The following is a 21,337-nucleotide window of genomic DNA, read 5'->3' on the forward strand; positions in this document are numbered from 1 at the left end:
AGCTCTGTTCCACCCCTACTACTGTATATACCTAGTAGACCCATAACATATTATTAACCCTCTTCTTCAATTATTTTTTAGATCGCCAGCTTCCTTCTACGACGTCTACACAAGAGAGTCTTTTTGACTATCTATACGATTCTTTGCCATACCCACCTTTTTCTTCGTCTTTACAAGTATTCCCCAACTCTATAGATATAGCTTCTTCTATCCCTTAGGCCTAGACCGCTAGCGAACGTTAGCAATAGTTTACTACCGCTATCGAAACCCTAATTAACTAAATAGTTGAACTCAAAGCATCCTAGGCGACCGCTCCCGTATTTATAAACCTAAAGCTAATCCTCTCCTACCTTATTAAATTTTTTAGGGAGAAAAAAGATTTTAATACCTAACTCTATACCACCGAGGCAAAGTTTTACATCGATAGTTTCGCTACTAGTAATTTAAAGGCTCAATTTTACTACTTCTTCTCTAACCTTTTACCCCCTATTTAGAAGACGCTTCTTTCCTTCGCTAAATAGCTTGCAAACTGTACCTCTCCTGACCGGTTATTATAGAAGATCCGCCTATCCTATAGAGATATAAATGCTGATAAACGTACTGCCTAAGAACTTCTCGAAACCCTATAAGCTCGAAACGAAGCAATTAAACTATTCCTCCTCCGTTTCAACGAGGTCTTCAATAGAGCCTAGAATGACTAGATAGATAGTTCGAAGTAGACTTTCCTTATAGGTAACCTCAATAAAGAATGGAAACTGCGGTTGAAGGAAAAGACGGACGTTCCAAAGAGCTACGAGGCTTTGTAAGAATATCTTCGTCGTTTGGATAGCAATAATTATCTGGGGGATGTGGACGCCGGTAATCCTATATAGATTGGCGTTATAAGAATAATAAGAGGGAGATATAGTAGTAGTTCGTCCTCTGAGGTTAGAATTATTATTCTTAAATAATAATAGAGGTAGAAGAAGGAAAACCGTTGTATAGGCTATAGCTCCTCCTAATACTAAGTAAGAGAATATTTTGTTAATAAGAATAAAGATAAGGGTAAAGCTACTGTGCGGTTATAGAGTATATTTATTAATCCAGTTGGAGATTCTAATGATAACGAAATCTACGATAACGAGTAGAAACTACCCAAAGGGGTTGAGAATCGGCCTAAAAAGACTATATTTAGGAAAGAGTTGAACTATATATATTATACCATTTGTTGGAGGGGCCGGCTAGCCTAGATCTGGCCTTGTGGGTTCCTTAGATTTGGATAATAGCCTCTATAGTAACCAATATAGGATTATAATAGGCTATAGCTATATGAGTTGTTAATTACTAAAAGGAGAGGTCGTCTAATTATTACCCTATAAGTATAAACGGTAGAAACTACGCTAACTATATACTGAAGTTTCAGTACTATTCCTAGAAGAAAAGGGGGAGGCTACGGACTATCGACTAGATAGTATAGTTACCGGCAGCGCTCCTATTAGTAGAATAGATAGGACGAGGGCTTATACGGATAGATAGGGCTGGGATTTTATATAGAGGTTCTAGTTGCATACGCGTATAATACAAGTATTATGGTCGATATAATTCTTAGGGGCTCAATTTTCATGACGGTCTAGTTGTCTACGTTTTTATTACTGTACTCTAGTCATTTAGGGTATTTAGTTTGGGAGTGTTCGTTGGAGGCTCTACGGTATAGATAGGAGGCCACTTATTAGATTCTAAGGATATTTCTTTGTATATAATAATTTTCATTATTATCTCTATATGTGAGGGGGAATTGGGGGGTAATGTAAGGAGTTGACACCTAAAGGTTATGCCTGGTTTGTAGCTAGGGCATTCAGACCTTTGACCGAGGCAGTCAGACCTACTTATTTGGCCTACCCCCTAATTAGCTAGGCTTCCAGTATATAGGTGTTCTCTACAGACCTTCCGGGTCTACAGGCCTTTTCTTCCTTATCAAAAATCTCAAACTCTGTTCCACCCCTACTGCCGTATACACCTAGTAGACCCGTGATATATAATCGGATTATTTCCCTACTAATAAAATAAATATTCCCTATTTTAACGTTATTTATTTAATATAGTATTTTAACTAAAACAATATAATCACTCGATAGGGATCGTGATATAAATTAATTATTTCGATTAAGAAATCGAAATTTACACTGTAAACCTTCACTATATAAATATAATTCTATAATTAATATTAAAACGCCCCGGGCGTACAAAAAAAAGGCGCTACTCCTATATATTATAATTAAGTATTCGAAATCATCGAGAGCGCGCAATTCTAAAGTAATATTGAGAAGCTCGAACGCTTCTTTTTACTACTTTACGAAGCCTAACTCGCCTCTAAAGTAAATTGAACGTACGTTAGTTACATTATCAAAAATTAAATTAAAATTTAGGAGGTATAGACAACCATTTAATATTCTATACCCGTTATTAAATAGTAAGAGTTCGAATGTTTCTATACGGTGAAGAAAATTAAATAATTAAATCTCCTAAATTAATTAGGGTTCCTTTTACTACTTAGTACTATTATAGAAGTAATTAAAATAATTTGACCTCTTATTCTAAATATCCAAATAATAACTATTACCTTCTGTTAATAATATATTCATTATTTTAATGTACCGGCGGTACGAATTATTGAAAATTTCTTTAATTTTAAAATTCACGAAGGGATATACGCAGCGTATACTTAAATATAGGAGTTTAATTTCGAACCTAAATAGTTCTGGGTATATATAATAGACTGTTAATCTATTATAACGCTATTCGTAGTAAAGGTATTCAATATAACAACGAATAATATCCCTTATAAACAAACCTTTTCGGCTATAAACTTTCTAAAATCACCTATATATAATTGATTATTAAAGGAGCAGATAGATTAATCTACCTTTATCTTTATAAATGGGAAGTATTTATATAGTTTAAATAGCTCCTTTATTGTATTAATTTACGAGAAAAGAGAAGTATATTTAATAGAAATCGAGGAATACTTATTTAATAATATACTAGAAAGTAATTAACTAGAAGAAGGGTAGAAAGAAAGTAAATAAACTTCCCGATTAGGAAGCGAGTTAATAAATACTATGAAAAGACTAGTCGATATTAATCTATATAATTATCTTTTCCTATAGATTTCAACGATTTCAGCTAGTTTGGGGTATCCTACCTAGTTTGGTGGGCACAAAAACACTAAAAAATGGCATATATTCTATTATGTGACCTGTAAATCTAGTAAGAGATTTTATTTTTACGCTACTTTTACTGAAATTACTTTACTTGACCGCTTACAGGTATTACAGGTCGATCCCTAGTAGCCATACAGCATTTCACAAGCGAATATGCACAGGGTTCGGGTTAGCCGAGGGGAAGGGGCTTCGAACGGCGGGGGTACAGAACCGCGCTGTGCGTCACACGCCGAAGGGAACAAGAGGCGCCAGGGCAGGGGTTCGTGGGAGCAGGGCATCGCTAGGATTCCATTGGAGTGCCCCGCATTGGCTTGACATGTCTCCACTAAAATTTTGTCACAAGGCTCGCCCAAGTCCGTCCATCTGTCTAACTTCGGTTCCCAGTCTGCGTAGCTGTGCCTGTCTTCACCAATACATACGCTCTATCTTGATACTCGTGAACTGCCAGCTCCGCCTCGAAGACCGAATCCACCCACCAAAATGTCGAACAACCCATACCTCCTCGCCGCCGATAACCCGGAGGCGTGTATTGCCCTCCTTCGCGAGAACCCCTCCCTGGCCTCGGGTCAGGACGAGCACGGCTACTCCCTCATTCACGCCGCCGCCAGCTACAACCACCTGGACCTCTTGCGGACTCTTGTCGGCGAATTCAAGGTCCCAGTGGACCTCAAGGATGAAGATGGCGAGACAGCGCTCTTTGTCGTCGAGACCGTCGCCGCTGCCAAGGTCCTGGTCGAGGAGCTCAAGCTGGACACCACCATCGTGAACGACGAGGGTCAGACCGCGAGAGAGAAGATCGAGGCCGAGGAGGATTATCCTGAGGTCGCAGAATACCTCAGGGGTCTGGAAGGCGAGGCCAACATCTCCGTCACCGCCAATGGCACGACAAACGGAACCACGCCAGCGGAGCTCCCCCCGGCTCCCGAGGGTCTCCAAGTACAGATCGGTACAATGAACGAGGCGGAGGATGCTGGAGAGCCGGATCCCGAGTTCCGCAGGCGGATTGAAGAGCTTGCCTCGAGGGAGGATTTCGAGACTGCCGAAGGACAGGCGGCGTTGCGCCAGTTGGTGGAGGATGCCATCCTAGGACCCAGACAGGAATGAGACATTTCGCCGAAAATGCCAAGAACTTTTCACTCATGGCTCTTGATCTCCCACATTACATATTCCCCCGACGCTCCTTGGGGCCGAAAAAGAGAAACTTGGGAGTTGTCCCCCGCCATGCCCTTGGAGAAGGTCGTCGTACTGAACGAGAACCATGCTTTCGAGGGCAGCCCAGCAACGAGATCGAGGAGCGTCTGTCGACACCAAGACGGCGCAAGGAAACCCTGCCAAGTAACCTTGCAGATTTTGCCTTGTTGGCCGTCGCCAGGCACCTGGTATCGGCAAAGATACGGATCGATCTGGTCGCCCACCTGAACCCGGGGGCTCTGCAGTCGGACGAGTGATAGCCACTCATAGAGCTCGGTGGAGAAGTATTCGAGTTTCTCTCTGCCCTCTGGTCCGATTGCGTCAATCGGGGGCTTCAAGGTCGGCAGCATGGCGTCGATGTTTTGCAGGACACTGGGCTCTGATGTGCACCTGGTCGGAGCATGTGGCGCGATGGGATCTGGATTGGGGACTGAAGTGATGTTAGTGGGTGTGCCGTAGGTCAAGTAATGGACGAGTTGCTTACCGGTGGAAGAAAGATTGCAGAATAGCCAAGTGACTGGTGTACCGAAAGCGTTTTTGCTCGCATAGATCAGTCTGTCGAACCCCTTCTTGCCTGGCACCATCGATGGACTTGTGAGGTCGATCTCAACGACTGTGATCATCACCTAGTTAGTAACCATCAGACACAAGTACCCTAATGAAAAGAAACTTACCCCAACGGGGCTTCAAGCCACGCTTTCCCTTCACTCCGTCAGGCTTGCCAACAAGACCTGCCCTTTCATACGCTTCCTTGTCCAAAAACATTGTTAACATCCCTGCATTATTGCATTAGCAAAGTATCCATTGCAGTCTGCACTCGTGGACTGCTATGCGGCGTACCGTTTCTGAGTGTAAACACGTTGTCGATCCCTTTTCTCCCTTCTGACAGCATCATAACATCCCCTAGAGTATGCTTTGTTAGTTTTGGCTACGTTCTTATTTTTCGAGAATGTTGAGTCCTACCCTTCTTGATGTGCTCGGCAAAGAATGCACCCAAGAGGATGTCATGCAAGGACATAACCACTCGTTTGTACTCAGGTGCTGCCCTTTCCTTCACAAGTTTCTGAACAACCTCAAAGGTTTCTTGGGAAATGATGAGTTCAACCTGCAAACAAGTATTAGTGAATGCTTTCCAGACACTGAAGAAAAAATAACACACCCTGTTGATGAAGTCCTGGCCGGCAACTGTTGACCATGGCTTGCTTTTGGTTGGTGGCTGATTAGGGTCAAGATGGCCCATTACCCCGTACGTGACGAAGCATTTCGACGACTGGTAAACCGAAGGGGTCGGAAACGAGAGCATGGTTATTCTGATAGGATTTCAGATGCTGCCGTATGAATCGTCGATTTTCCTGTCGTTACTTGAAGTCAGTCGAAGCTGCGATTCATGTGCTGTATGGAGCCAAGAAGCTCAACGGTAGTGGAAATTGAAAAGCTGGGGTATGGATTATACCCCTGACGTGAGGCCAAAATGGGTATGCCCCACGTTGAAATGACAGGGCACCACTCACATCCCTACCAGATCTGCAAGTCAGGGACCTTATCAATGGAACCACACCACGCTAAAGATCAAACCACACACCCTCCTGCATGTGTTTTTGAGTAACTTCAACTTCAACTCATGACAAAATCTCACTGTGACAACAAATTGTTGGCCGAGATCATTCTTCTATAACACGACACTCGGAGGCCCATCTCTTGGTTATTACATCTTGCAGCAAATAATGGGTCGTACATGAACAGCACGGAACCCTAACACTATCTCGAACCATCCTCACCATCACCAGATTCCATATCGCAAAATGCCCGAAATGGAATATCTCATCCGTTTCTCCCAGTCCCACGAGACTTTCCGTCTCCCCGAGATTGAGGCCCTAGCAATAGTAGAAGGCATCGACCTCAAAGTTATCTCATACAGCCTAGAGGCAGGTTTCTTTCAAATTTCACTTCCCCAAATCACTCAATCCCTTCCTGCTCCTTCTCAAACCCCCCATAGACTCACCCAACTAACACCCACCCACTCACAGTCCCCCTTCTGCATAGTCTCCCTCCCCTCCCCCTCCGCCGCACTTCGCCTCATCGCGCGCTCCATCCTCGTAATCTCCATCCACGAGCTCTGGGGCCACGGCGCCGACCTCCCCGCCGTCCACTCTTCCGTCCGCTCTCGCACCGAGCCCTTATGGTCCCAATACTTGTCCTGCTCCTTCAAATTCACCATCGACTCGTACCAAGGCTCTCGCACCAACGACCAAAAACTCTCCATCATCAACTCCTTCGCCTACCTCGGTTTCGCGGGACCCATCAAGATGCGTTCCCCCGACGAGGAATTCATCCTCTTCGAAGACTGGCCGTGGAACTCCACGCCCCTCGGCATCCCCGATCCAAAGTATTACTACTTTGGTCGGTACCTGGGTACTTCCTCCCGGGAAACGCTGCCCAAAAAACTGGACCTCAAGAAGAGGAGATACATCTCCACGACATCCATGGACGCCGAGCTAGCGCTCGTGACAGCCAACATCGCGCTCGCTGGCCCGGGAAAGTTGATCTACGACCCCTTCGTCGGCACCGGCTCCTTCCCCATCGCGTGCGCACAGTTCGGCGCACTGACTTTTGGGTCTGACATCGACGGCAGAAGCATCCGGGGTGACGAGAAGAAGAAGACCCTAAGGGGGAACTTTGAACAATACGGTCTCACCTCCTGTCTAGGCGGCATGTTCACTGCCGATTTGACCAACACGCCTATACGCAAATCTGCCCTTCTTGGCACTTCCACTTCCACTTCTACCTCCTCTTCCCCTGGACAACAACAACAAAAAAGTAGTGACGGGGTAACCGGCAGGATATTCGACGCGGTAGTGTGCGACCCGCCCTACGGGGTGCGCGAAGGGTTGAAGGTCCTGGGGGTGAAGGACCCGGAGAAGTGCCCCTGGGTGATCCCCAAGGGCATGGAGATGTACAAGGATCCGGATTTCATCCCGCCCAGGAAGCCGTACAGCTTCTTGTTGATGTTGGATGATATCCTGCAGTTTTCGGCGCAGACGCTGGTGGATGGGGGACGACTGTCGTTCTGGATGCCGACGGCGAATGATCAGGATCAGGAGATTCCGGTGCCACAGCATCCTTATATGGAGGTTGTTGCTGTTTGCGTGCAGGACTTTAACAAATGTGAGTTGGCAGATGCTCATCACAAGACTTGTTAGCGGATTTTACTGACTTTGTTCTTATTCTAAAGGGTCCCGACGACTAATAACATACCGCCGTATTCCCGACGCCGAGGTTGAGCCTGCAGCCATCAAGGCATATGAGCAGGCCAAGGCAGAGCGCGCCGTTGAAGAAGGCAAGACAGCGGACGACCTGAACCCCTTCCGCAATGCCTACTTCAAGGGGTTCAAGAACTGATTCACATGTCAACACTTTGCCTCGCCAGCTTGTTGCACGGGTACGCATTTATACACACATATGTGTACGTTCTTCCAGTCATGTTCCATTTAGATACCCCCTAAGAATTAAGACATGTACAAGAAATGAGTCTTTGCAGCGGGCAACCCGAGATATGGCGAATCCTGCTCGGATTGGCACCCGTCCACCTTCGGTCCCCGTTCATGCTGACTCTCCATACGCTTTATACGCCCTTCATCCACCCTGACGTCTAATGAAGAACCTCATCATGGCTTATGGGACTAAAACCCCAGACCCTGTTAACCCCCTTGACCCTTCGCTGACTCCCCATAACAATGCGTGCGTGTGTGGTATGTAAGTGTCTTTCCTCGTGCGTCTCTGTTGTCCGTCAAAAAAGACTGCGCTCATGCCGCTGAAGCAAACCCCCAACATGTCGAATAAATAACTATTGATATCAGACCCGGATCCCAAAACAGATAAGCAATAACAGCAACATAGAAAGCAAATGACAGCGTGTGGTGGTATGAAAACAAAAAGCCGACCGATGCAGATGAGAACCCACTAAAACTTGAGTCAATCGCCCGCCAGCGTCGCTGTGAACAGTCCCGTTCACTGATGGGTTGTTTCCTGGGCATTGATTCAACACATACCCGCCCAAAGCCACATTTTGCCTGGGCTTGATTATGTCTCTGGACCGCGTCCCAGCGGTCGGTTTCCATGAACGCCCGAGTCGGTTTCAGCCCTATCAAGGCCGCGGAATATTGCCGGCCTTCCGATGTGACGTCCCTGCGTCGTCTCATCTGAACTCCATTGCGCCAAAGCACCCTTTATCTTGGACGTGTTTTAGCTCTAATTGTTGGAACCTGCGATCGAAGACACACGGTTAGCAGCAGCCCTCTCGTATTATTTGGATCAGACAGTGGTAACGGCTTACTTTTCGCTCTTGCTGTGAAAGTAGATTCCTTGAATTGTCCCGAGGACCTGGTTGAAGCAGATATAGTAGAAGCCCTCGAAACTAGCACCGTTGATGGTTTTAACGCGGTGGTTCGGGACCAAAAACTGCTCCTTCCATCGCATGAAAATATTGTCTTTCTGTGCCACATCCTTAATCTGAACGCCGCCCCTTTTCGCGGTTTTAGCGTACGGTTTGAACGCGACGAACTTGTTCCAATGCGAGATATCGATCTTGTCATTTGCTCCCCATTGCGGATGTTGAGTGAGGAAGCTGTAATGTGGGCCGATGATTTCGCCTTCAAAATATGTCGTCAAAGTCGGGTGGGTGTCAGTAAGACCTAGACAAAACGGCTCCCGGTTAGCATATTTCGTCCCCTTGCTTTTGCCTTTTTGATTGTAACACAAGATGAGCTGCCTCCCGCTACGTACCCTGAATCCGCAGATAGCCGCATAAGAAGGACTCGCGGAGATCGACCTGCTTGATTTCCACTTCCACGTCGTAGCGTGATCTCTCCGACTTTTGCATGCCCGAAAATTTACTGCCTGGGCGAAGATAGGACGATGGCGTGGACGGTATCAATCTTGTCTGGCAGTACTCGTAGCTGAGCCCTGCGAGTCCATAGTCGTGCACCCAGGGTGCGTCATTGCCAGTCAAATCGACTTCTTCTACTTGACCAAGAGTTGTAGCACTCGGCGCAACAAGCTCGTCACCTTGTTTTCGACTCCTATGCCCACCAATCACCCCATGTGTCCTTAATGGCCTTATGTTCGACGTGATAGTTGGCACTCTGTTCGCCGTAATAGCTGGTACTCTGTTCGCCGTAATAGTGCGGTTGGCTTGTTCGACATGGACAGCATGTGCGGAGTCACTAGCGGTCCCGGGAGTTTCGTCGTCAGTCTCGGTCCGCTGCTTGTGGGCCTCATCTGCGTCTCGGCGGGCGTCCCGCATGCGTTCGGGTCCATGATCTATATCCACATTGCGGTTCACTTCCGATTGACTTTCCGGGGACATTACGGCCGGCCCCGGTCTTTCGGTATCATCGGCCGTGCTTGGTGCTGTTATCGCGGGTATCATGGATGGTGAGGAATACTGATGGTGTGGCTGCGAATGCATTTGGGAGTCATCGGGATCGGGGCATGATGAAAATGGGTAAGGGCGTGGCGATAGGGGATCGATTGCGTCGTTTGAAGGCGAAGCCCTAGGCATGTTGGGCTTGTGTGAATCGATTCGATATCAATCTGATCTGGCGTCCAAGCTCAACTGCGATGTGGACTGCTGTGCTGATGGCAGGACGGATGCGATGCGTCGGCAGGCGTGTTGGTCCTGCGTCTCGGTGTGTCTCTTGCGGGTGGAGTAGGGATTCTGCAATGATGCAGTGGAAATGTTGATGACAGCGGCAGGTGGGGATGACAAAGAGTCACACCAAAAGATTCGAGCAGGAGGTGATCTCTCCGAAAGTTGCAAAACCGAAGCGTCTGGATGTCGATGTGGGAGCTTGTAAGTGTATAGATCCCCAGGCTTGAACCAAGCGACAGACGTTCCCGGGCCCAACCAATATCGTGACGGGGGTGACTGTAGTGCGACCTGACCGTCACTACCGTCAAACAACCTTGATGGCGGGAATGATATCTGAGTGGAGGACCAGGGCCCTTTCAGTGCAGCTGAAGTGGATTAAGACGACTGGAGTTCGGTCCGCGGTGCCAGTGTGTCTGTAGTGTGTATGCAACGTGTAGCGCTCCACCACTCAGGTCGCAAGAACGAACAGGTCTTACAAGCAAGATGAAGCAGTCAAGCAGGAAGGAGACAGAAGCGCTGGCAGATTGGCAGTTGACTTGCGTTCGTTGTCGTTGCGATGGATTGGCTCGATCACCACAAGAAACTGAAGGACCTCCGGCTTCGAAATCCCAAAGAAGGAAAATGTCTAGCAATGTCCAAAAAAATGTGCGAAATGCGAAACCAGGTGGCAGGTGACAGCGGGAAGAGATATTGCTGGACAGCCAGTTTGGTAGGTGCGGTAGCAATGAGATGCAGGCAGCTTATAATAGTCGCGGGAAAGAAAGATGAGGGCAATGACGATTTTCTGGGTCGAGTGATGGCGCTCTGCCGTCAACGTCCAACTTAAGTATCGCTCTAGCAAGACTCCCACGGACTCCTGTCCGCCTTGTTAGTGGGCACTACAATGGTCCCCAGGTCCGCTCCCACTTTCCACTTTTGAACTTCGATTGATGACAGACAAAGGTGAAAACTGGCTGGCGGTATCGGCCTCCCACTTCTTGGGTCGCCATGTCGCTTGCAATTGTACCTCTAGGCGCCAAAACAACACACAGGTACAGATGCGATGCAGCTGCCACCCGCGCACGCCGGGATGCCAAGCGGGTTGATGTCGACTGTGCGCTGCGGGGGGATTGGGAGAAGCTCTGCCGAGCCAAAGAGGTGTCCAACGGCATGCAGTTTGGCGGTGTCGACGGAGACTTCAGGGGTTCGATAGAGCTTATCGGTGTGGGGATCCTTCACGTCAGTAGCCCCACCGAGCTAACTTCTCAACTTAAGGAAGCCAGGATGGATCGAATTCCTCAAAGTGTTTGTACTACTCGAATTTACCATAAACTGGAGCCATTTCGCATTGGATCTGTCTCGGAAGGGAAGTCTAGCCCGCGATACTCGACAAGCGGGGAGTTACACAGCATAACCGGTCTACGGCCAATGACAGCCCGGTAGCAAGTGGAAAGTCGGAAAGTTGGATCGATTAACTTCTTACCTCGACATGTACGGGCCTTGTTGTTGCTATATACCGCTTTTTCCCAGTCGTAAGAGATTTACTGAACCCGGCAGTTTTGGTGAGAAAGAAGCATATGCACGGCGGGATTAGCTGCATATGAGGAATCAGTCCAATGGGATTCCCTCATCTTCCTAGCTAGCGCCTTTGGTAAATCTCTTACGGATGAGCTTTAGCGGTAGTTGGTAGCCCAGCCTTGTCACTTGATCAATCGTGATTCATGACTAGCCATGGCAAATGTCTTTCCAAGTACGAATCGGATTTGTCGCTCGAATCTGTAAAGCGCCATGCTTTTGGTGTGCTTTGTAATGAGATGTTGGTGTTCCATCACTCGGGAACACTCGATCTCCGCCTGGAAACTGCATCGTATACCTTGCCTCACTCCGTTTGGTTGGTGACTGTCAATAGCTGACGCAAGCGACCATGGCGATTCTCAGGTTCGGGGAGAAGTGGAGCGGTATGTCGATATTGTAGACGATTATGCCAGTCCTTAAATTTCCTTGTTAAACCCAGTTTTAAGAAACCCATCTGCGCCGCTAATAGATAGAAAAGAACGCCTTCGGAAAACGCCACATAATGCCACAAGAACCTCTCCTTCATTCTGAGGACGGATATCAAACTCGGGGTATTCGATCGTGTCGGGCGATTAGATGGGCTTGATCTTGAAGTGCAAGGCAATGAGACTGAACACCAGCGCCTTGAGGTCCTGAACGAGGTAGTAGAAGACGCGCAAGCCTTCTGGGTCGGCCGAGTCCGTAACATCGTTGATCGATCCAATCTTGGCAGTCTATGTCCCGTATTAGCTCTGAAAATTCCGTAAAGATGTATTCCTAGACTGGCAGGACGCACCTCAAATGAAATGTGATCGTTCCCGATGCGGATCTCCAGCTCCTGCTTTCCGTCCTTGTTCTTGGTTGGCCATTTCTCATCGTCTTCCCTGTTGGCCTGTCAGCAGCTGCTCCAAGTCGTTTGTATGAAAGGGTAGACGGGCTGTCGTACTTCAGAATCTCGCTGTCCTTGATGATGCGCTTGATCTCGTCAATGACCAGAGAGCTGATGCACACTAGAAGAGACCCTCGTCAGCTTGTGGAAAACCACGACCCGCCAAACAGTGTTTCGTACTCTCTTTCCTGATCAGACTGTCGTTACGGTAGTTGGAGTTGTTGGCATATCGGGCAGTTGCGCTACGTCCGTCGCCGAGAACGCGGAAGTCGAACTCTGTAGTGTTGACAGTTTAGCATCGTGGTCGTGAAAACGTGGGAGCTTGCGTCTCGAGGCGCCAATGGCTGAACACACCTAGGAACTCGTGGCCGAAGCGGCCCGAGTGGCCAGAGCTAAGTCTGTCGTTAGCATACCATGTTCAATCTGTAAATTGAAAGCCATAGAGAATTACATACTAGTAGCGCAGATAGAAGGGTTCGTTGGCGGCTGACATGGCTGTTTGTTGCTTCCGTCAGTAGTCTTTGCAAGGCAGAAGATCCAGCCCCCGGCTTGGTTCCTGTCGCTTTGGATGGGCAACCTTGAAAGTCGCGCCCGCGCGCGCCAACGCTCCAGTGACAAGTTGGCGGGGCACACGGCCCCACATTTGACCCAGCTTGGCCCAGGGGCATTGTTGGGCTCCAGGCTGACTTCGGGTTCACGAGCCTGTCTGGCAGCTGGTAGCGGACAGCGACACGTGATCCTCCCACTGTTATGAACAGGCTGGCAAATGGCAGACTCGGCCAGGAGATGGAGGCTTGGTGAGGCCGCGAGGGTGTCGTCGGGTCCGTGCTCCCTGTGTGGTGTTGCGGCCGGCCAGAATGCCACATCTCCCAGGGGCCATCTCTCGATATTATTGACCGACCTAGACATCAACAACAAGCATAGGTGATGCACCGCTCTCTCACCTCGCCGGCGCACTCCAAACTACCCTTTCACTGCGCAGCCGTCTCTTGATTCCCCGCCAACCGCGACCCGACCTGTCAGTCCAGGGGGAGGAAACGACATCCAGCACGAGGCCAGCTCATCGTCACTCTTCAGGAGCTCGAGGCAGCCACTCAGTCCATCCATTTACTAGCACCACCTAACCTACAACGGGGCAACAACAACTTACCACACCCGCCCCTCTCTAATTCCGACCCCCGACTCCTCTTCAGGACTCCCGGCCAGCTACTTTCTACCAAACTTAATTAAAAAGACGGCCCGGCCGCCGCCAGCTCTCCAACATGTCGTTCCTCGAAAATGCGTACAGCTTGGTCAAGGACAATGCCGTCGACGGCACCCCAACCGTGCAGGAGCTCAAGACCCAGCTCGAGAAGGGCACCGACGAGACCAAGATCGAGACCATGAAGCGCATTCTTACCATCATGCTCAATGGCGATCCCATGCCCCAATTGCTCATGCACATTATCCGATTCGTAATGCCTTCTAAATCCAAGCCCCTGAAGAAGCTCCTATACTTCTACTATGAGATCTGCCCCAAGCTTGATGCCCAAGGGAAGCTCAAGCAGGAGTTCATCCTAGTATGGTAAGGCCCTCCGTGTCCGTCTGGGCATGCTGGCCCCTCAAGCTGACCAGCCATTGCCTCGCAGTAACGGCATCCGAAACGACTTGCAACACCCGAACGAGTACATCCGAGGCAACACTCTGCGCTTCCTGTGCAAGCTGCGGGAGGCCGAACTTCTCGAGCCTTTGCTCTCCTCAGCCCGGGGCTGTCTCGAACATCGCCATGCCTATGTCCGAAAGAACGCCGTCTTTGCTGTCGCTTCCATTCACCAGCACTCCCCATCGCTTATTCCCGATGCTGCGGACTTGATCTTCACGTTCCTCGAAGGCGAAAGCGACCCAACTTGCAAGCGGAATGGCTTCGCCGCCCTTGCCAGCATCGATCACGACAAGGCTCTTCTCTATCTGAGCTCCGTCTTTGACGGTATTCCCAACGCAGATGAGCTTCTGCAGCTGGCCGAGCTGGAGTTTATCAGGAAAGATGCTGTTGTCAACACCCAGAACAAGGCGCGCTACCTCCGTCTCATCTTTGACCTTCTGGAAGCTAGTGCCTCGACCGTTATCTACGAAGCGGCCTCCTCGTTGACGGCTCTCACCAACAACCCTGTCGCTGTCAAGGCTGCTGCTAGCAAGTTTATTGAGCTTGCGATCAAGGAGGCTGATAACAATGTCAAGCTTATCGTTCTGGACCGCGTCGATCAACTTCGCCAAAAGAACCCCGGCGTCCTGGACGACCTGACCATGGAAGTGTTGCGCGTTCTTTCTAGCACGGATATTGACGTGCGGAGGAAGGGTCTCGAGATCGCTCTGGAGATGGTTTCCAGCAAGAATGTGGAGGAAGTCGTGCTTTTGCTCAAGAAGGAGCTGTCAAAGACGGTTGACCAGGAGTACGAGAAGAACAACGAATACCGCCAGCTTCTTATTCACTCCATCCATCAATGCGCCATCAAGTTTTCCGAGGTTGCCGCTAGCGTCGTCGGCTTGCTCATGGACTTTATTGCCGATTTCAACAACAACTCTGCTGTCGATGTTATTAACTTTGTCAAGGAGGTTGTCGAGAAGTTCCCTCAGCTCAGGCCAGCAATCATTGCGAGACTGGTAGATACTCTGAGTGAAGTCCGCGCCGGTAAGATCTACCGCGGTATTCTCTGGATTATCGGCGAGTACTCGCTCGAAGAGAAGGATATCAGGGACGCGTGGAAGAGAATTCGGGCAAGCCTGGGCGAGATCCCCATCCTGGCATCTGAACAACGGTTGTTGGATAATGTTGATGGTGATGCTGAGGAGAAGGAGAAGGAGCAGGTTAATGGCTCAAGGGCAGCGCCCACTGGCTCACGCAAGGTCCTCGCTGATGGCACATACGCTACCGAGACTGCTCTTACCAGCCAGTCTACAGCTGCTGCTCGCCTCGAGGCTGTTAAGGCTTCGTCGAAGCCCCCTCTCAGGCAACTTATCTTGGATGGTGACTACTACCTTGCCACTGTTCTCGCCTCAACACTCACCAAACTTGTCATGCGTCATGCCGAGATCTCCTCGGAAGAGGCTCGCACTAACGCCCTTCGCGCTGAGGCTATGCTCATCATGATCTCCGTCATTCGGGTTGGCCAGTCGCAGTTTGTCAAGGCTCCTATTGATGAGGATTCGGTGGATCGCATCATGAGCTGCGTGCGCTCCCTTGCTGAGTTTACCGCGCACAAGGAGCTGGAGACCGTTTACCTTGAGGATACCAGGAAGGCGTTCAGGGCGATGGTTCAGGTTGAGGAGAAGAAGCGCGCAGCGAAGGAGGCCCACCAGAAGGCAAAGACGGCCACTCAGGTGGACGATGTTTGTCTCATCCGCCAGCTTTCCAAGAAGAATGCCACGGATGGGGCTGATGCTTTCGACGCCGATCTCGAGCGTGCCACTGGCGGTGACAACAGTGCGGGCGAGGACCTCTCTGGCAAGCTTAGCCGCGTTGTCCAGCTTACCGGTTTCTCCGACCCTGTCTATGCTGAGGCTTATGTTAAGGTTCACCAGTTCGACATTGTACTAGACGTGCTACTTGTCAACCAAACAACCGAGACCCTCCAGAACCTTACCGTCGAGTTCGCGACTCTCGGCGACCTCAAGGTTGTGGAGAAGCCGACAAGCCAGAACCTTGGACCTCACGACTTCCACAACGTTCAGTGTACCATCAAGGTCTCCTCCACGGATACCGGTGTCATCTTTGGCAACGTTGTGTATGAGGGTGCTCACTCTACTGATACCCACGTGGTCATCCTCAACGACTTGCACGTCGACATCATGGATTACATCCAACCGGCCACTTGCACTGAGACCCAGTTCCGCACCATGTGGACCGAGTTTGAGTGGGAGAACAAGGTCAATATCAACAGCAAGGCGAAGAGCCTGCGTGAGTTCCTGGACCTGCTTATGGCATCGACAAATATGAACTGCTTGACACCCGAGGCCAGTCTGAAGGGTGACTGCCAGTTCTTGAGCGCCAACCTTTACGCAAGAAGCGTTTTCGGTAAGTTTTTCTCTCCCTTCCACACTTGTTTACCTCTCAATCTGGGAAACATCGTTGCTGACCTCCCTACTCTCCACAGGCGAGGACGCCCTAGCAAACTTGAGCATCGAAAAGGAAGGCGAAGACGGTCCCATTACTGGTTTCTTGAGGATACGCAGCAGATCGCAAGGGTTGGCCCTCAGCCTTGGCTCCCTCAAGGCACTGAACAAGATTGGTTCCGCCGCTTGAACAGATTTTCTCTCCGTATAGATGAGATGAAAAAGATGATGTATGGGGTGGTTGGGTGGGTTGTATAGCGATTAATTCATCACTTGACATTCTTTCCACCTTTTGCGTTTGTTTCAGTTGTTGTCATCACGATGTTTCTGTTACACATCATCTAGTCAATGTCTTTGTGGAAGAAACCTTTATGTCATTCCTTTCCCCTTTTTTACTTGCGGATGAGGAAGACAAAAGCAGAGGATGAACCCCAAAACAGTATGAATTATGCAAGATAAAATTTAAAGACAGACGAACGTCCAACTTTCCAGAGAAGACCAGCAGCCATGTGCAATCATCCATTATATCCCGTAGACAATGTTAGACGAAATGAGCATGGTGTTTGTTTGCATTCAATTCTAGCTGTATCCATTCGGTCTCAGTCATCCCCCATTTATCTCATCCATCAATCATCCCTTCCTTTTTCCAGGTTCCCACTCTTAGTTTGTATCCATATCCCATCTCCCAATTCCTCTTGGAAGATATTATTATATTTACAAATAAATGTCCACCCATGCTCCCTCCCTGCCCGCTCGTGCCCAACTTGTGGCTGGGTGGATGAGCAACTTCCCCTCCATATCCCTCCTGTACAAAAAAGTAAGATTAAATACCTTGGTTAAAAGTAAAAAAAAAAAAAAAAAAAAGAGGCTTCCTTATCCAATTAAGAAGTCCCGAATTATTCGAAGAGTATGTAAGACAAAGTAGTAATAGTAGTTGAAGAAGAAGAGAAAGAAGAAGAAGAAAAAGAAGAAGAAGAAGAAGAAGAAGAAGAAAAGGGGGTATGGGTATGGGTATAAGTAAGGTATCGATCGTATCGTATCGTATGAGCAGAGCGTGTTTTCCAACCATTCCATTCCATTCCTTTTCTTTCCCGTTAAAGTTGTTCCGTCATTAATCATGACATGACATGACTTATTAAGTAAAAAAGCTGTGTTGTGTAGCTAGCTGTCCTCCCAGGAGTGGTCTGGTAAAAAAGTGAATTGGTATCGTAATAAGTTCCGTAGTTGTGTACCCTAATGATATGACCTTCCTTACCTTGGTTAAGAGATGATGATGATGATGATGATGATGAAATGTGATGATGTTAATGGTGGTTGGTGATGGTGGTACACCCAAACGGTTGGTCGTATGCGCCCGTGAGCAGGTGCGTCGACATTTGTAAGAGGGTGGGTGCCGTGATATTAGGGTAGAGATATTGTTGAGATGTTCAACCAAGGGCAGGCAGGTAGGTAGGTGGTGGCCTATCGTTCATGAGCTGATGATGTTGCCGGCGCCGTAGGGTGTTTCAATAAGGTGAGGAAACAGAACCAGATGCCGGCACGTCGGCATACCGCAGTCATAACCCTACTGAGGCATCGTCTCAACTCGCCACAGCTGTAACGAGAGGAAACGGTCCGTCGCAACATGTTGCTGCTGCTGCGGAGGCTGTTGTCGACTGGAACTAGCCGTGGCCGTGTTCGCCGTCGCAGGATGTCGTTGTTGTCTCCTGCCCCTGGAGGGGGGAGGCGGAGGCGGAGGCGGGGGGTTGGTGATGGCGGAAACTCTCTTGTCAAACTCCGCTGGTTTACAATGTGGCTACCGATTGAAAACCAGGGCATTGACAATATTTCCTTGCTTCCAGCCTTGGTCGGGGAGGGTGGAGGTTTCCTTGAGGATCTTACCCATGTAGACTATGCGGACCTTTTTGTCGGAGGAGAGCTGGAGGAGCAGACGGAAGATGAACCGTTAGCTGTTGTTGTACTGCATAAAACAAAGTCGAAGGGAAAGAAAGGGAATGGAAAAGAAGGAATAAGCAAACGTACCTTGGCCTTCTCAGCAACCTTCCTCCCAAGAACCCGTACCGAATCCCCCTTGTCAACTTGCACATTAACATCCTTGGACCCATCACTCAACCTCGCCCTGACAGTGATCAGATCCTTGACGTTCACCACCGCTTTGCCTTTCTCCTCCCTGCGATGACGCTCGGAAGAGGAGTAAACCTCATCACCACTTTCCAAAGCCCCATCCTGGCCGTCGCCCTCGGTCATAATTTCTCCATCCGTTACCGACATGGTGCCCTTGGTATCTGCGTACCCATTTTCTTCATCTTCATCTCCATATTCGGAGGCCGCCTCGGAGGCCGGTCGACTGGTCGAAATATTCATCGGATCCGAAACAATGTGTTCCGGTAGCGAGTAATGATTCCCCAACGAATCGTACGCTCCTCCCTGTGCCAGATCGCCGGTGGGAAGCGTGATCTCGGCGGCGCTGAGGATGGTTTGGGCGGTTTCTAGGGCGATTGCCCGGTCGTAATTCTCATCCTCCTCATCCCCGTCCGCATCACCATGAGATCCCTCACCTTCGTAATCGCTAGCTGCCGCAAGCGTTCCATCCCCGTTCTGCGCAGCCGCAGCCGCATCCTCCTGCGCCTGATGCCACAAGATCTCAAGCGCGGCGTGAATAGTCTGCCACACCTCCTGCCTGCCCGTGACTCTGGTGTCGAAAAATTCGGCCCGCTCGCGGTCCAAAGCCGCGCGCGTCCATACCCTGCTGTGACTTGTCCACTCGTGTCGTTTGAGGGGTTTGTTGATGTGTTGGGAGAGGTTTCGGGAGTGGCGGCGGTCTCTGTCTCGGTCTCCGCGATCACCACCACCACGGTCTCCACGATCACCACGGTGCTGAGAAGAATGGCGACGATGACTTCTTCGTCGTTGTTCTCGTTGTTGTCGTTCTTGTTGTTGTTGGTTAGAGTATGATGTTGTTGCCCCCGAAGGAGGGTGAGAAGCAAGGGGTTGTCGATCGTCATTGGTTACTGACGAACCGCCTCCTATGCCGCGGAGTTGTGACCCTGCTGGTGTCCCGGCTGCGGTTTCGGGAGCTTCTGAGCCGGATCTGGTACCTCTACTCCGACTCCGACGGGCATTGATTTCTCGGGAAGAACCAGAGGTCCGGGATGCGCGGCGGCCGGCTGGGTAAGGGCCTGTTACGCCCTCCTCCTCAGAGGATCTTGATATACAGCAACCCTACAAGAAAAAAGCAGAAAAGTACGAGTTAGATAGAGACTTTTGTGTGGATTAGGATGGAATTGGAGATTGGATTAACAGGATAGGTAGAGATAGTCGTGATACACACCATTTTCTCTTTTTCGTTTTGAGATGGATGATTCCGGTTATGCCGCTAAATCCAACAAGGTTCTCTCTCTCTCTTCCTCTCTCACTCGGATATTGTATATCTGATATAAGTTTGTTTACCTTTCCCCTTTTTCTTTCTTTCTTTGCCTGATTTGATCTAACCCTTCAACAACCTTTAACCATTTTCACTTTCTGCCTAGGTGCCACCGCTCGCTCGGGTTATGTTATTCCAGCCGCCTGGATAGCCAGTTCATGACGGCCCGGGCCGGCGATTGGCCCTGAAGGCGCCAACGAATGTTGTCGTTTCGCAACGCGCAGTAGGCCGTTTGAGAGTTTTGCGCCGGTTCGGAAAAAAGAGATGAAAAAGCACGAGGCGGTATGCACCAGGCAGTGCCGGAAGTGGATGTTTCCCCTGAATGGGCGTCGTATCGCGTCCCGTTCCGTCCTTCTCGGGTACGTCTTGCTTGCTGGGTCCCGGCCCGTTACCTCCGGATCTTCCCTTGCCCCTTTCGTCAGCAGTTCTTGACGTCTGGAGCCTCGCTGGATATTTTAAGGGCGAACAAAATGAGGCAAAGAAGGTAAAGTTGAACGTGGTGCCAAAGTCGAAGTTGTTGTTCAGTTGACAACTCTTTCTCCCTTTTCTCTTGAGTGTTGGAAGATGGATTTCAACCCTGGCAGTTGGTTCCCTGTTCGCCCGTTGAAAAGCTCCTCCGATGCTGCACGTCTCGCTCTCGGCAGGCAGGCACTTGTGGTGTGTTTGATGCTAGGGTGAACCCCCACAGGCAGATCTGTTGCGCGGGGTTTATGCCCTGTAGGGGTCACCGTCCCTGACTAAGGTAAAGTTGCTGATGCGCGGGCTGCTAGCGTAGTCCAGCCGGGTCTGGGGCTGCTAAGTCCTTGCTAGGGCGTTCCCGGGCGTTCTCGCGGTGAGAGAGGCTTCGTTTCATTCCCTTGAAGGGTCCGGGGATGGTGGTTGGTGGTTGGCGGTGTCTCAGGTTGTACCGAGGCCGTTGACTGGTTGAAAGAGTTCGAGCTTCTGATAATATTCAGAAGCGTGAAAGGAAATTGGAGAAGAATGGAATTCTAGATTTCAAGTCGGGGTAAGGAACGGGATGGCGGTATGAATGGATGGGTGGATTGATGAAATGTGCTAGACTAGGACTAAACAAACTTCATGACGAATGCATATGAACGTCCAGACAAGTTCATGACATGGAGAGTGACGTTTGAGGGGGACTTTGTCATTGTGATGCGATCCCGTCCCGTCACACTGCCGGCCCGGTAAGATCATGGCAAGTCTAAACGCCCGAGCTCCCGTCATCCGTCTCCAATTCCCTGATCTGACGATCTAGATGGCGCAGATCCCCTTGACTAAATCCGGGCCCAATCTAAATCCGTCTTTTCCTACATCAACATATGATGGCTGAGCAGCTTTGACAGCCCACCCAAGTCAAG

The 21,337-nt window shown here is 49.5% G+C and overlaps 7 protein-coding genes across 7 annotated transcripts; 3 read left to right on the plus strand and 4 right to left on the minus strand.

Moving 5' to 3' along the window:
- Window positions 1-3,462: 3,462 nt before the first annotated feature.
- On the plus strand, window positions 3,463-4,515 carry B0H65DRAFT_306526 (uncharacterized protein). The gene has a single exon (XM_062823223.1). It carries the CDS (start codon window positions 3,681-3,683, stop codon window positions 4,302-4,304), a length of 624 nt encoding a protein of 207 aa, XP_062677326.1. The 5' UTR covers window positions 3,463-3,680; the 3' UTR covers window positions 4,305-4,515.
- B0H65DRAFT_306512 (ribonuclease P 40kDa subunit-domain-containing protein) lies at window positions 4,319-5,803 on the minus strand. Its single transcript, XM_062823222.1, has 6 exons — window positions 5,551-5,803; window positions 5,355-5,496; window positions 5,232-5,294; window positions 5,066-5,167; window positions 4,876-5,004; window positions 4,319-4,821 (listed from the first exon to the last, which is right to left on the minus strand). Exons 1-6 carry the CDS (start codon window positions 5,692-5,694, stop codon window positions 4,334-4,336), a joined length of 1,068 nt encoding a protein of 355 aa, XP_062677327.1. The 5' UTR covers window positions 5,695-5,803; the 3' UTR covers window positions 4,319-4,333.
- A 390-nt stretch (window positions 5,804-6,193) lies between these two features.
- Window positions 6,194-7,790, plus strand: B0H65DRAFT_511828 (S-adenosyl-L-methionine-dependent methyltransferase; the record flags this gene model as incomplete). The annotated part of the gene is made up of 3 exons (XM_062828526.1): window positions 6,194-6,316; window positions 6,419-7,556; window positions 7,624-7,790. 3 exons carry the CDS (start codon window positions 6,194-6,196, stop codon window positions 7,788-7,790), a joined length of 1,428 nt encoding a protein of 475 aa, XP_062677328.1.
- A 614-nt stretch (window positions 7,791-8,404) lies between these two features.
- Window positions 8,405-10,274, minus strand: B0H65DRAFT_306535 (vacuolar import and degradation protein-domain-containing protein). The gene is made up of 3 exons (XM_062823224.1): window positions 9,174-10,274; window positions 8,725-9,082; window positions 8,405-8,653 (listed from the first exon to the last, which is right to left on the minus strand). Exons 1-3 carry the CDS (start codon window positions 9,949-9,951, stop codon window positions 8,587-8,589), a joined length of 1,203 nt encoding a protein of 400 aa, XP_062677329.1. The 5' UTR covers window positions 9,952-10,274; the 3' UTR covers window positions 8,405-8,586.
- A 1,893-nt stretch (window positions 10,275-12,167) lies between these two features.
- On the minus strand, window positions 12,168-12,956 carry B0H65DRAFT_511830 (Mago nashi protein; the record flags this gene model as incomplete). The annotated part of the gene is made up of 6 exons (XM_062828527.1): window positions 12,168-12,308; window positions 12,371-12,458; window positions 12,521-12,584; window positions 12,644-12,739; window positions 12,818-12,855; window positions 12,919-12,956. The coding sequence occupies 6 exons, from the start codon at window positions 12,954-12,956 to the stop codon at window positions 12,168-12,170; spliced, it is 465 nt and encodes a 154-aa protein (XP_062677330.1).
- A 316-nt stretch (window positions 12,957-13,272) lies between these two features.
- On the plus strand, window positions 13,273-17,099 carry B0H65DRAFT_477091 (adaptin N terminal region-domain-containing protein). Its single transcript, XM_062827408.1, has 3 exons — window positions 13,273-14,027; window positions 14,092-16,514; window positions 16,594-17,099. Exons 1-3 carry the CDS (start codon window positions 13,726-13,728, stop codon window positions 16,740-16,742), a joined length of 2,874 nt encoding a protein of 957 aa, XP_062677331.1. The 5' UTR covers window positions 13,273-13,725; the 3' UTR covers window positions 16,743-17,099.
- Window positions 17,100-18,009: 910 nt separating this feature from the next.
- On the minus strand, window positions 18,010-20,092 carry B0H65DRAFT_306639 (uncharacterized protein). The gene is made up of 3 exons (XM_062823225.1): window positions 19,884-20,092; window positions 18,575-19,774; window positions 18,010-18,470 (listed from the first exon to the last, which is right to left on the minus strand). Exons 1-3 carry the CDS (start codon window positions 19,884-19,886, stop codon window positions 18,348-18,350), a joined length of 1,326 nt encoding a protein of 441 aa, XP_062677332.1. The 5' UTR covers window positions 19,887-20,092; the 3' UTR covers window positions 18,010-18,347.
- Window positions 20,093-21,337: the final 1,245 nt, after the last annotated feature.

The sequence above is a fragment of the Neurospora tetraspora genome, assembly GCF_033439725.1.
Source record: "Neurospora tetraspora strain CBS 560.94 chromosome Unknown B0H65scaffold_8, whole genome shotgun sequence".
NCBI classification, from domain to species: Eukaryota; Fungi; Ascomycota; class Sordariomycetes; order Sordariales; family Sordariaceae; genus Neurospora; species Neurospora tetraspora.